General features: G+C 32.0%; 2 protein-coding genes across 3 annotated transcripts; both read left to right on the forward strand.

Moving 5' to 3' along the window:
• Window positions 1-5,682: 5,682 nt before the first annotated feature.
• LOC140980014 (uncharacterized) lies at window positions 5,683-7,359 on the forward strand. The gene is made up of 2 exons (XM_073445732.1): window positions 5,683-6,548; window positions 6,864-7,359. Exons 1-2 carry the CDS (start codon window positions 5,951-5,953, stop codon window positions 7,235-7,237), a joined length of 972 nt encoding a protein of 323 aa, XP_073301833.1. The 5' UTR covers window positions 5,683-5,950; the 3' UTR covers window positions 7,238-7,359.
• A 2,626-nt stretch (window positions 7,360-9,985) lies between these two features.
• Window positions 9,986-12,173, forward strand: LOC140986846 (uncharacterized). 2 transcript variants are annotated; one of them, XM_073455335.1, is made up of 4 exons: window positions 9,986-10,234; window positions 10,449-11,285; window positions 11,386-11,438; window positions 11,522-12,173. In XM_073455335.1, exons 1-3 carry the CDS (start codon window positions 10,005-10,007, stop codon window positions 11,387-11,389), a joined length of 1,071 nt encoding a protein of 356 aa, XP_073311436.1. In that variant the 5' UTR covers window positions 9,986-10,004; the 3' UTR covers window positions 11,390-11,438; window positions 11,522-12,173. The 2 variants fall into 2 exon arrangements, with proteins under 2 accessions (XP_073311436.1, XP_073311355.1); XM_073455254.1 differs by having other exon boundaries at window positions 10,449-11,438.
• Window positions 12,174-13,599: the final 1,426 nt, after the last annotated feature.

Here is a 13,599-nt window from a genome sequence, read left to right on the forward strand (position 1 = left end):
AAAGGTGTTTTTACTGGGGTAGAGTCATAAGCGTTAAACTTCTTCAACACTGTTTCTACATAATGAGACTGAGATAGGATTATTGCTTCTGGAGTTCTAAAGATTTTAATCCCTAGAATTACATCAGCAATACCCATATCTTTCATATCAAAATGTTTTGTCAACATTTTCTTTGTACCCTTAATCAACTCTTGGCTATTCCCCATTATTAGCATGTCATCCACATATAAACATACTATTACATAAGATTCTCGAGTGCCANAGATTAATGAGTGTGACAAATGTGTTTACATTAAAGGCACTCGAGAATCTTATGTAATAGTATGTTTATATGTGGATGACATGCTAATAATGGGGAATAGCCAAGAGTTGATTGAGGGTACAAAGAAAATGTTGACAAAACATTTTGATATGAAAGATATGGGTATTGCTGATGTAATTCTAGGGATTAAAATATTTAGAACTCCAGAAGCAATAATCCTATCTCAGTCTCATTATGTAGAAACAGTGTTGAAGAAGTTTAACGCTTATGACTCTACCCCAGTAAAAACGCCTTTAGACGTAAATGTCCATTTGGTGAAGAATCGCGGAGAACCAGTTTCTTAACTGGAATACTCCAGAATTATTGGAAGCCTTATGTACATCACTAACTGTACTAGACCTGACATCGCTTGTGCGGTTAACAAGTTAAGTCGGTTTACAAGTAATCCTAGTGATGCACACTGGAAGGCATTGACAAGGGTGCTTAGATATTTAAAGCACACCTCAGAATATGGACTAAATTATACAAGGTATCCTGCAGTACTTGAAGGATACCGTGATGCTTGGATTTCTGACACCAAGGATTCCAAATCCACCAGCGGCTATGTATTTACCATTGATGGAGGAGCAATCTCTTGGAGGTCATCGAAACAAACTTGCATTGCTAGACTACTATGGAATCGGAGTTCATAGCGCCAGATAAAGCTGCAGAAGAAGCTGAATGTCTTCGCAACTTTCTAGAGGACATTCCATGTTGGACAAGTCCAGTGCCAGCAATCTTGATACATTGCGACAGTCAGTCGGCAATTTCAAGGGCACAAAACAGTATGTACAATGACAAGTCTCGACATATTCATCGAAGACATAATACTATGCGACAGTTGATCTCTAATGGAGTTATATTTGTTGATTATATTAAATCAAAGGATAACTTAGCGGATCCGCTTACAAAAGCATTAAATAGAGATCAAATGTACTGTCTGTCAAGAGGAATGGGTTTAAAACCTACCAAATAAAGTTTTCATAGTGGCAACCCAACCTTGTTGATTGGAGATCCCAAGATCTTGGTTCAATGGGACAACTAAATTATGAGAACTTGAGGAATAACTCCTCATTCCTATGACGATGAGTGAAGTTGCCTACAAAGGTAGTGAGGTTAAGTATTGTACTTTTAATGATTCCGTAGCTTGCAAAAGCGGGGTAAGTAGGATACCCTTTTACAAGGAGATCACCTATGTACGTGTGAGGACGGGCCGCCTCGATGAAACACGTATGAAGCCAAGATGTGTTCCATGGCCAAAACGGACACAACCGATAAAACAAATGGAAATGGAAGAAAAGTTATCATGTGGGTACAGTTGTCTGGGTTTACATGAACCGCCAAGAAGTTCAAGACATCACTTTCACTTCGTGGCCTAGTAAATCCGATTGTATTCCACTAAGGAAGGTTCAAGCCAAAAGCCACATCTCCTGATGTGATAATTTTTCGTATATACTCTCTCTTGTGCATCACGAGCATTCATGCATTAATTTCATTCATGTGGGGGATTGTTGGAAAATTTCGATGCTTAATGAATGAAAATTAAGCAAATTAATCAATGTGTTTGATTGGAAAAGTTCGAAACGAAGAACGAAGCTTAATGAACGAATATTAAGTTTGGTGGTTCTGAATTAAACTCGAAAAGAGTTCATCAAATGTTGAAAGAAACTCAAACGAGTAGTCGGAACATGTAAGGGACGAAAATCGAAAAAAATAATAATAATAATAATAATAATAATTTACTGTAGCAGATGCGCACATGCGCGCGGATCGGCGCGCGGATCGCGCAGGTGCGCACATGCGCGCAGAGCGGCGCGCTGCCGAGAGCGCTCGGCAGCGCGCGGGCAGGCGCGCACACAGGCGCGCCCCTTCGGCTGTTTTTCGTGTCCCTTCGATTTTTCTTGCATTTTTCCATTTCCTTGGCATTGTTTGATGATTGTGGTCAGTTACAATGGCCAAGGGACACCCTTATGAATGAAAGCTCATGTCTTTTCACATGAAAATCATTAAATACATGATTATTCAAAATCAAAACACACATACATACATTTACATCTTTTTGCATCTCCTTCTTCCTTTCTTCAACAAGAGAGAGTTCTTTCATTTCCTTGTGATAGAACTTGAATATTTGAGTGCTCATTATTCAAGTGTTGTAGTTGTATCTTGGGAGAAGATTGCCACAAATTCTAGCACATTGTGAGGGCAAATTCTTCTTAAGGAAAAAGTGTTCAACACTTGCCTCTACAAGCCATTATTTTTCATTGTTTCTTCTTGTTTTCCTCACATATTTGAATACCCCAATCAATATACTTGTGGTTAGTCTAAATTTTAATTATTGAGAGATTTTATAAAATTTAAAACTCATTTAATGATGCATGTATAGAATTGGGCGCTAAGGTAGATTTTGAAATTGGGAAAGATGGAATATATGAATTGTGAAGAAGAAAAAACCTATAAAACATTATCGACTTAATTTTCCAGTGAAGTCTTCAAACACGCAAATATGGCTAGCTTAGTCCAGTTTGTTGACTTTCAAACCGTCCATTTACTATTTATTATCAGATTATCAGTGGATGATATTTATTTATTTATTTATTTATTTGAAAAAATATCATACATACAAACGTATATATTTTAAAAATTAAAATAAAATTGTTTACAAAATGTGTCGCCTCCATCGTCGGTCGTTTGGAGGCACATGTGGTCAGTTATGAACAGAAGAATTTTGAGATAACTAAGTCGTGGAAGCTGCCAAAAGTCCCACTTTCACACTTTTGTTCTAACCTACTATTTGTTATATATCCATTTCTCTATATATTTATTAGGTATGTCAAAGTACATGTAATGTTCAAGCATAACTTGCTTAATGTTTTATTTAAAAACCATATGCATGTCTAACTAATTATATATAATTCAATAATTTTCACCAAAAGGAAGAAAACTATAGACAATAATCATAAGTTCGATTCTTCCTACCAACACTTTCTCATATGATAATTTTACTTAGTGATGTTTATCTAATTAGTATAGTTTACATACTATTGTGTTAACTCGGAGGTTTATCTAACATACACCAAATAACAACAGTTGCAAGTCAAGACTGATTTATAAAAGGTCATTTCTCTTTATAAATGGTTGTACTCCATTGTTATTCTTCCTCCGATTAATATAGAAATGATTTAAACTAGAGGCGGCCTTGGGGTGGTCAATATGGGGCCACCGCATATGGCCCCCAGCTGGATAAGGTCCCAATTAAAATGGGGTTAGGGGTATATTGGGTTGGATATTTGGGCTTTGGATTGAGAGTGGGTTTCTGGAAAAACTTGATTATGAAATATTGATTGATGACTTTGCTGATAAAAATGCAAGAAGATCGATTTTTCACTGTTAATCGTAATAGTATATATTTTTCTTTTTATATTATGTAGTGAGAGTGATTATTAGCAATGTATAATGTAATTTTTTTTTATTATAGATATTAGTTTATGTAATCAAATAATAAAATTATATTTATATCATTGATTTTAGTATTAGTTTTTATACAAATACAAAGGGTTTTTTTTTTTTTTTTTTCATCGGATCCTTCGAAGTATAAGACCTACTCTGATCTAAACACTCATTATCAAGAAATGTTAAACAGAATACACAACACGTTATGTACACCAAAATGAACAAAGACATAAAAGGCTAGAAGAACACTACGCGGCCATGTGGAGTTGGAATGTTCCTTAAACAAAAGCATCAACCTTTCCTCTATCCTTAATTCTGCCACCATTTATTTTCTTTTTAATGTAACTTTTTAACTGCCTGGTCAAAAAAAGGGATATGGTCGGTGGGGATGAGGGATGACCTGACCTCCCACTGCTGCGTGTGCTCCCCGCACCCGTAGGCCCCGGAGATAATTTACACGTTCTTGCTTCGTTTTTTATTTAATTTCATTATATGTATATTATTTATATTATATTATTAAATTTGAGACATTTTGAATAACTAATCTTTGGTGTTTTAATAATTATATATATTAATAAAGTGTTAAAACTTTAATGCAACTCATATGTAACTCAGCAGATATAATCTTTATGTTTTAAGCATCAAGTTGTATTTTTTTTATTCCTTTCTCTTATTTATTTATTTTTTTAATTCATATATAAAAATTGTAGTGTAGTCCATCACTATTTTATTATAATTATATTTTGATCATCATTTAAATATAAACCAAATAAACTATAAAAAATATTGTACGCATGCATCGATACATTAGTATATATAATATATATATTCGATGAATATACAACACATCATAACTATATATATTAATACGAAAAGAATGATGATAACTTTTTATAAAAGGATATATTTTTGTGACTAACAAATTTTTTTTTAAGTACGGCTTACCGTGAATTATGCTCAAACTTTTTCTCAGATAAAATGATGGGTTCATTTGTGTCAGTTTTTTTTTAAAAAAAACAATTCTTGAAAGAAATATATTTTCAATGTTTAATAGTTGCTGTCACAGTAAGTGCAACAGAACATAAATTAATTATTACTTGTATGCTTAGGTTCACGTACCAAGAAGTTTGGTTGACCAAGACCCCCAAGTCCTTTTTTATTTATTTATTTAAGTCATATAGTGTGCACTTTCCCTGAAATGAAAAAATGATGTAGTTTTTTTTATTAATATATATCACGACGTAATTGATATAATAAAATAAGATTTATTCATTAATATATATTAATAATATAATTAATTATAATTTTAATTATCATATGCATGAAACAATTTCTATATATAATATCAATCTAAAATTAAAGTCACGTCGACATAACAACTTCACGTCATATTCTAATTTTTTATAATATAATCTTCTGTTCATATTATAGCTTCGGTTATTCTAATATTAAATGCTCATACTTAGATTGATGATTCCATGTGTTAACAATTAATGCAAATGGATAAGCAGGGAAAGTAAACTGAAATTAAGAGTATGGAAATAATTCATTAATATTTTTTAAAATTAAAATTAAATTTCTATATAAAGTGTATAATATCTATTACTATTTATTAAATTTCTTGCCGTGATTTGTTTTTAAAATTGAGTTTATTAAAAAAAATATCAAATTTCTAATATATAAGAGTATATCTTTTTATTAGGTATTAAAGGTCTATAGTTCAATCGTGGGTAGCAACATAGGTTAGTTTTCGTTTTTTTTTTAATTCATTAATTATTTTAATCTTTTGATATTTTTTAAATTAGAATAATATTATTATATAAATATAAAATAAATTAATTATAAAGAAAAGGTCGACGTCGTCTTACGAAAGTCATTAGTTTTAAAGAGTTGAGGACGCTAAGTCCAACAATTTGCACTACCCTATTTCAGTCACCGGTGCAGCATGCGTACCCCACACCCATCTCCAATCCAACGGCCTAGATCTCACATAGGCCCACAAACCGCGGCCCGGAACCCACGTAGCTATAATATATACGTTCCGTTTGCATGCCGAACTTCATTTCTTCTCACCTTCCATCTGCCCGAAACTCACCGTACATTCGCAGCTGATTCCAATTTCCATACCACAAAAGATCTGGGAAAAAACAAGAAAACAAAGTGAAGTATTGCATAGTATTCGACTTCTGTTCGATTAGCATGTCGATTTTATCATCGAAGTTGTTCTTGATCTCAGCTGGAGTTGTTTCTTTGGCTATGGGATTCAAATTCTATGTTCCGTTCACCGTAGACGAAATTCCGTTGATATGGTCCATCATCATATCTTGGTTGAAGCCTCCGTATTTGTACGTTATCATTAACGCTATCATCGTCGTAATTATCGTTTCGTCGCGTTTCCACTGGAGTCCATCTGAGCCGTCTGTTCGATCTGAGCATTTGATTTCGGTAAAAACTCCTCCGCCATCGTACTATGAGTCACTGTCAGATCAACCGGAGATTGCATCTGTAGTTAAGGATTCCATGGAGGCTGCTTCGGTGGCGGTTTACGACAGTGAAGATAGGGCCGTTGAAGAGAAAACTGTTGTTGTAGTGAACGGTTCAAACGTCGTTTTTGAAACCGAAGAAGATGTAGCGGAAGCTAGGGATGTGTTGGTTGACTCGATGCTGACGTACGATCCTCCTCCGCAGGAGATGGTTTCTCCTGAGCTTCCGCTGGAATTTCTACTTCCGGCGAGGGAGAAACCTCTGGTGTCTTCCAGATTCGGCAATAGGAAACCTATGAGAACGACTCCTGAAGGTAAGTAATTTACTTTTTGAAATTTTACCATTGAATCAAACTCCGTAATTATCTTGATTTGTGAATTTGAATTCGAATTTGGAGCCATGTTTAGTTGTTTCCAAGGGCGGAGGCACAGTCGTTACCCGAGCTAAGACTGGTGGTCTTAAATTTTTTTAAAAAATTTATATGTAAATTTTTATATAATTTTAGATAAATTTGATATTAGTTTGAGTATGTCAGATTAAAATATTAAATAATTTTAAAATTTAAAATTTAAATTCGATATAATCGGATTCCTGTCACGGGTTGTTTCTGAGATCGGAAAATCCGCAGGAATGAGAGCTCTGAAGGTGGCAAAACCAAAGAGGCAGGAAACACTGGAGAGCACTTGGAAGATGATAACGGAGGGTCGTCACGTGCCTCTCAAACGGCACACCAAGAAATCCGACGCCTGGGAGCACGACGTGGCATCCACCTCCGCCCCTTCGGATCACGTGGCCACACCAGAGAACTTCCAGGAAAGAATCAGCTACCACCCACCACCGGATGCGGCGGCGGTTAGCCGGATCCTCAAAGACCCGTCACTGGGTCAGGACGAGTTGAACCGCCGAGTTGAAGCCTTTATCAGAAAATTCAATGAAGACATGAGGATACAGAGACAAGAATCATTGAATCAGTACAAAGAGATGATGCAGCGTGGCCTATAATTTTAATTAGTTTGAAGAATATATTTAGATTGTTTACATACCATAATCATGAGAGACCTTTAGATCTAGGATTTTATTTTATTTTTTCCACAAAACTTAATAGTTTAATATATATATATATATGTATAGTTGTTAATATAATATATATATAATATTAAAATAAATGAATGTGAATTATAATCGTTACAATATATTTTTGAAGGGAAAAAATACTAACAACATTATTATTCTTATGTTACAATTCTTAAAAAAATAGAAATCAATAATCTTATTAAATTATTCGTTAACATATTTAAGAAAAATTATTCAAAGTAAAAAAAAAATTTTACCTGAATTAATTTGAGCAAGATTTTTATGAAATGATCTCACATACGATTTGATCCATACATTGAGTGAAAAATAATAATTTGAACATAAAACAATATTTTTCCATGAGTCAGATCAGGTAGAACATATGTATCACAAATTGACTCGTAAGATGATCTCATAAGAATTTTTGTGAATTAATTTTAATAATTTTTATATTTAATAAAAATTATATAAAAGACATTTTATGTTTATATCAATATTTTAAAAAATAATTCGAAGATATATTAGAAATTTTAGAGAAAAAATTTTGAAGTGAATTTTAAAAAAGTAGAGCATAAATAACACTCTCTTAAGTCTTAAATGTTTGAATTGATTGTGTTATTTCATTTAATTTTGGTTACGATTTTGGATTTTGTGTCATTTGTATATGTTTAGTTCTCCACACTTTTAAAATATTAAATTAAATAAACTATAAATTTTTTGTAAAATATTACGTTTTTCAAATTTTTAATAAATAATGTCATCGCGAATTTTCATATACATTGATATTATTATTATTATTTAATTAGAAATTTAGTATAAATATTTTTTAAAAGATTAAAAAATAATTAAAAAATTTATCAAAAATTTCATTAATTCAATTCAATTTTGCTCAAATTAATTCAATTTTTGATAGACAAATAATACATGATATTTTAATATTTTTTATTAATAACAGTTCAACTCAATTAATACATAAAATATAATAGTAAAAAATTCAATTCGACAAGCGGGATTGTTATCCTTATTTTAATATGAACTCAAATGATATAAAAAAATTTGTATAATAATTAAAAATATTAATTATATCAATAATTTTAAATAATTATTTAAACATTCGTACTTTATAATTTAAATATTTCGTGCATCATAGGTCTGAGATACTAGTTATTTTTTGAAGTTAGCTTCAAGTATGAATGGCATTATTTTGATTGGTTGGAATGCATATGCTAATTTGTAATTTGGGCAATGAACACAAAATGTAACGTTCTTTTATAATATTTTGTCCATATACGAATTGCATTTAGAAACATAAAAAATTTTCTCGTCCAAAATATAATAAAGATATTGGTATTAGTTTTAGAAAATCAAATGGGCTGATATAGTTTTCACATCTAGCATTTAAGTTTACTTTTTCCATCTTTTTTAATTTTTTTCCATGAGAATGTATTTTTCGATATTTGCTATTTCAAGATCCGCCATAAAAATTAATTTAGAGAAGATATATATAATATAAGGATCAATTGGATATAAATTTTCATCAAGAGATTCTTTTCTTATTTTGAGGTTTTTATTGTATTTTTATTGTTTAAAGAAAAATTTCATGGTTAAAAAAGATTATCCTGCTGCATAATATTGAAGTCAAAAACTTATGTAATACGGTCTCACAGATCGTATTTTGTGAGACGAATCTATTATTTGGGTCATCCATGAAAAGTATTACTTTTTATGCTAAGAGTATTACTTTTTATTGTGAATATCGGTAGGGTTGACCCGTCTCACAGATAAAGATTCGTGAGACCTTCTCACAAGAGACCTATTCAATATTGAATCATGAAAGTTCATGTGAGACGATTTCACGGATCAATTGTGTAAGACGGATTTCTAACTCGATCTGATTCATAAAAAAAAATTACTTTTTATACTAAAAATATTACTTCTCACTTTAAATATAGATCAAGTCGAACCGTTTTACGAAAATAAATTCACGAAATAGGCCCACAAATATCTACGGGAAATTGGGGAAAAATACCTAAAGTTCAAACTCTTTTTAAGTTCAATCCCTATTCTATATTTTTTAACTCTGCACTCCCTAGTGAGATAATAAAGTACTTTCACCTCTCTTAGTTAATATTTTTTTTTATTTTAAAAGGAAAAAAATCTAAACCCAAAATCTCTTCTCCTTTAAAAAAAAGACTGTCGCTCTCTACAGAAAACAAAAATGTGAGATCTTGCCATCGCCTTGTATCTTATACTCTTCTCCTCTTCTCTCCACATACATGATACAACCACGTCTGCAATAAACAAAATGCATATCAGCTGAATCTAAGTTTTAGCAGAATCGTGCCTTCTCCTTCCATCTTGTAAGAAATTACGTGCAACTTTGTTGAAGAGATTTTATTTTCAATGTATAATGGAGATGGTAATTCATCTTTGTCAACAAAATTTATGTGTATTTGTTGTGTTTGTTGAATTCCTGAGCGTGAAATTTTTTTTTTGTATGAATATATGCATCTGATTGTTAGAATATTAGATTGCACAAGATCAAACAAAGAAATCCCCATATCCATTTGAAACACCCAAATCTTATATCATAACCAACCAGTAAGGCAAACCGTAGAGGAAAGAGAAGACATAATTAATGTGTATTTGTTATGGGGTTTGTTCNCGATTGTTTATCTTTACAATCGAGGAAAATATGAGCCTAATGCAGATGTATTTTCATCTTGCCAACAAATGTGATCAAATCAATCCTTCTTCAACCATCATACAATACCTTGCACCTCACCGAAAGTTATATGTGACATTGAATGAAGATGAGGATGTCGGTAATATGATCACATCGTTTGCTTACATGAAAATGAACATCATTGACATGATAGCAGTCCGAAAAGATGAAATTATTCCAATTGACATGAATAACCTCAGGTAATTCCTATATTTTTTATTTGTAGTTGTGTCACACATGAACATTAGAAATAAATGATTGAATTTTTTTCGTTTAATTTATTCATACAGTTAATAAGTTCATTTTTATCTAAGATACGGATGTTGGTATTTCGAGCGAAGCATTTAATACATCATTCACTTTTGAAACTTGAATTTTATTTATTGATTTATTTTATTGTTGATTTTCTTTAAGGAATGATGTTGATACAGATGTTGGTTCTTCGAATGCTTCTCAATTTGAAATGGTTCTACAAAGTAACTCCATTGATGCTTGGAGTCATTTGATTCATGGAGAAGGACAATTTTTTAAAAATCCTGATGAGTTTCGAAAGGTTTTTAAAAACTATGCTATTGCTACTAGGAGATCGTTTGTGTATAAGAAAAATGATAGTAAAAAAATTATAGTTGTTTGTAATGTCAAAGGTTGTTCATGGAGAATATATGCATCCAAATATAAGGCAGATGAAACGTTTGGAATTAGAAAATGTTGTCTTCAGCACGTATGTGGAGAGGCAAATCTTCGAACTAAGGGCCATCCAAAGGCTGATTCTGTTTGGGTGGCTAATATTGTTAAAGATAAATTGAGAGGGGAACCATCATATCGACCATCTGCAATTGTAAGAGATATTCATAGGGAATATGGCGTTGAATTGAAGTATCATAAGGCCTGGATGGGCAAGAAAATAGCAATGCATCAAATTTATGGGACAGAGAAAGGATGTTTTGACAAATTGAGGTGGTATTGTGATGCTTTGAAACAAACAAATCCTGGTAGTTGGGATGATTGCGAGGTTGATCAAATGAACAAGTTTCGACGACTTTTTATCTCTTTACATGCATGTATTGTTGGATTTGTTAAGGGATGCAGACCTTTGATTTTTTTAGATGGAACACATATTAAAAATAAATTCAAAGGATGCATACTAAGTGCTGTGACAAAAGATGCTAATGATGATCTATTCACTTTAGCATTTGCTGTAGTGGAGGCTGAGAACGATGCTAACTGGGAATGGTTCTGTTTGAAATTGAGGTGTGTCTTGGAAATGCAAAATTGTATAGCTTTCTCACATTTCACATTCTTTTCTGATAGGCATAGTGGTCTTGTTAAGGCAATCCCGGTATATTTACAGATAGTCACCATTCATATTGCCTACGACACTTGGTGGATAATTTTCGTAGGCAGGCATGTTCCATCACATTTTATTTGATTTTAAATAATATCTCTTTGTATATGAGATTTTTAATGTGGTGTTATTTAAATTTTAGATTTTGAAGAAGTATCCACTGCACAACAAAAAACATTGGGAATCTGTATTCCAGAAAGCAGCATACGCGGCAACAGAGAATGAGTTTATTGGTCATATTACTAGTATAATCAAGTCAATGCCTCTTGCAGAAGAATTTATTAAAAGTTCGGAGCCCGAAAATTGAGCAAATTGCTTATTTTCTGGAAAAAAGATGGTGCATTATCAACAACAATCAAGCAGAATGTTGGAATAGTTGGATTAAACCTGCAAGGTTTTTGCCGATTGTAGCCATGGTCGATAGCATACGGGTACAAATTATGAACATGATGAATAATCGACGAGAGTCATCTCTAGTAATGGCTGGAAATCTCTGTCCTAAGCCAGAAAATAATTTGTTGTGGAACTACACTAAATCTCGTAATTTGAAGGTTGATAGGTCTAGTTCATGGATTTTTGAGGTTCTTAGTGATAATTTATTGGTCATATTACTACACTAAATCTCGTACTCTTGAGATGATATTTCCGTTGTATATGTTCAGCTGTACAACAAGTTCATGTTCATTATACCACAATATAGCTTCCAAAGTACCACTTTTTTTGTCAAAGTGTACCACATTGTCGAAGATCTAGTACCACAAATTAAGGTAGATTTAATTAATACCATTAATCTATCAAATAAGAGTAACTATATCATATCATGTATTATATGCAATGATATGAAATAGATATCAAACTAAGTTTTAGTTTCACCACATACCGTAAATTAACAAAAAAATCCGTACCTATTTTATCACCTTGTGATGTGTTGTTGCCACAATTCAAATATTTTTATCATCAACTTTTTTTCCCAAGGAGAACAAGAGAAGTTGTGTAACAATTAGTTTGAACCTTTTTTTAATATAAGTGTCGTGTTATCGTACTCTTGAGATGATATTTCCATTGTATATGTTCAGCTGTACAACAAGTTCATGTTCATTGTACCACAATATAGCTTCCAAAGTACCACGTTTTTTGTCAAAGTGTACCACATTGTCGAAGATCTAGTACAACAAATTAAGGTAGATTTAATTAATACCATTAATCTATCAAATAAGAGTAACTATATCATATCATGTATTATATGCAATGATATGAAATAAGATATCAAACTAAGTTTTAGTTTCACCACCTATCGTAAATTAACAAAAAAATCCGTACCTATTTTATCACCTTGTGAGGTGTTGTTGCCACAATTCAAATATTTTTATCATCAACTTTTTTTCCCAAGGAGAACAAGAGAAGTTGTGTACAAATTAGTTTGAACCTTTTTTTAATATAAGTGTCGTGTTATCGTACTCTTGAGATGATATTTCCGTTGTATATGTTCAGCTGTACAACAAGTTCATGTTCATTGTACCACAATATAGCTTCCAAAGTACCACGTTTTATGTCAAAGTGTACCACATTGTCGAAGATCTAGTACCACAAATTAAGGTAGATTTAATTAATACCATTAATCTATCAAATAACAGTAACTATATCATATCATGTATTATATGCAATGATATGAAATAAGATATCAAACTAAGTTTTAGTTTCACCACCTATCGTAAATTAACAAAAAAATCCGTACCTGTTTTATCACCTTGTGATGTGTTGTTGCCACAATTCAAATATTTTTATCATCAACTTTTTTTCCCAAGGAGAACAAGAGAAGTTGTGTACAAATTAGTTTGAACCTTTTTTTTAATATAAGTGTCGTGTTATCGTACTCTTGAGAGGATATTTTCGTTGTATATGTTCATCTGTACAACAAGTTCATGTTCATTGTACCACAATATAGCTTCCAAAGTACCACGTTTTATGTCAAAGTGTACCACATTATCGAAGATCTAGTACCACAAATTAAGATAGATTTAATTAATACCATTAATCTATCAAATAACAGTAACTATATCATATCATGTATTATATGCAATGATATGAAATAAGATATCAAACTAAGTTTTAGTTTTACCACCTATCGTAAATTAACAAAAAAATCCGTACCTATTTTATCACCTTTTGATGTGTTGTTGCCACAATTCAAATATTTTTATCAACTTTTTTTCCCAAGGA

This window comes from Primulina huaijiensis, chromosome 1 (assembly GCF_012295235.1).
Source record: "Primulina huaijiensis isolate GDHJ02 chromosome 1, ASM1229523v2, whole genome shotgun sequence".
Taxonomy (NCBI): domain Eukaryota; kingdom Viridiplantae; phylum Streptophyta; class Magnoliopsida; order Lamiales; family Gesneriaceae; genus Primulina; species Primulina huaijiensis.

Coding starts and splice junctions, on each gene's coding strand:
- LOC140980014 (XM_073445732.1), top strand. CDS start 5,951: ATGTCGATTTTATCATCGAAGTTGTTCTTGATCTCAGCTGGAGTTGTT. Junction 6,549..6,863: donor TATGAGAACGACTCCTGAAG/GTAAGTAATTTA, acceptor GAAAATCCGCAG/GAATGAGAGCTCTGAAGGTG.
- LOC140986846 (XM_073455254.1), top strand. CDS start 10,005: ATGAGCCTAATGCAGATGTATTTTCATCTTGCCAACAAATGTGATCAA. Junction 10,235..10,448: donor ATTGACATGAATAACCTCAG/GTAATTCCTATA, acceptor ATTTTCTTTAAG/GAATGATGTTGATACAGATG.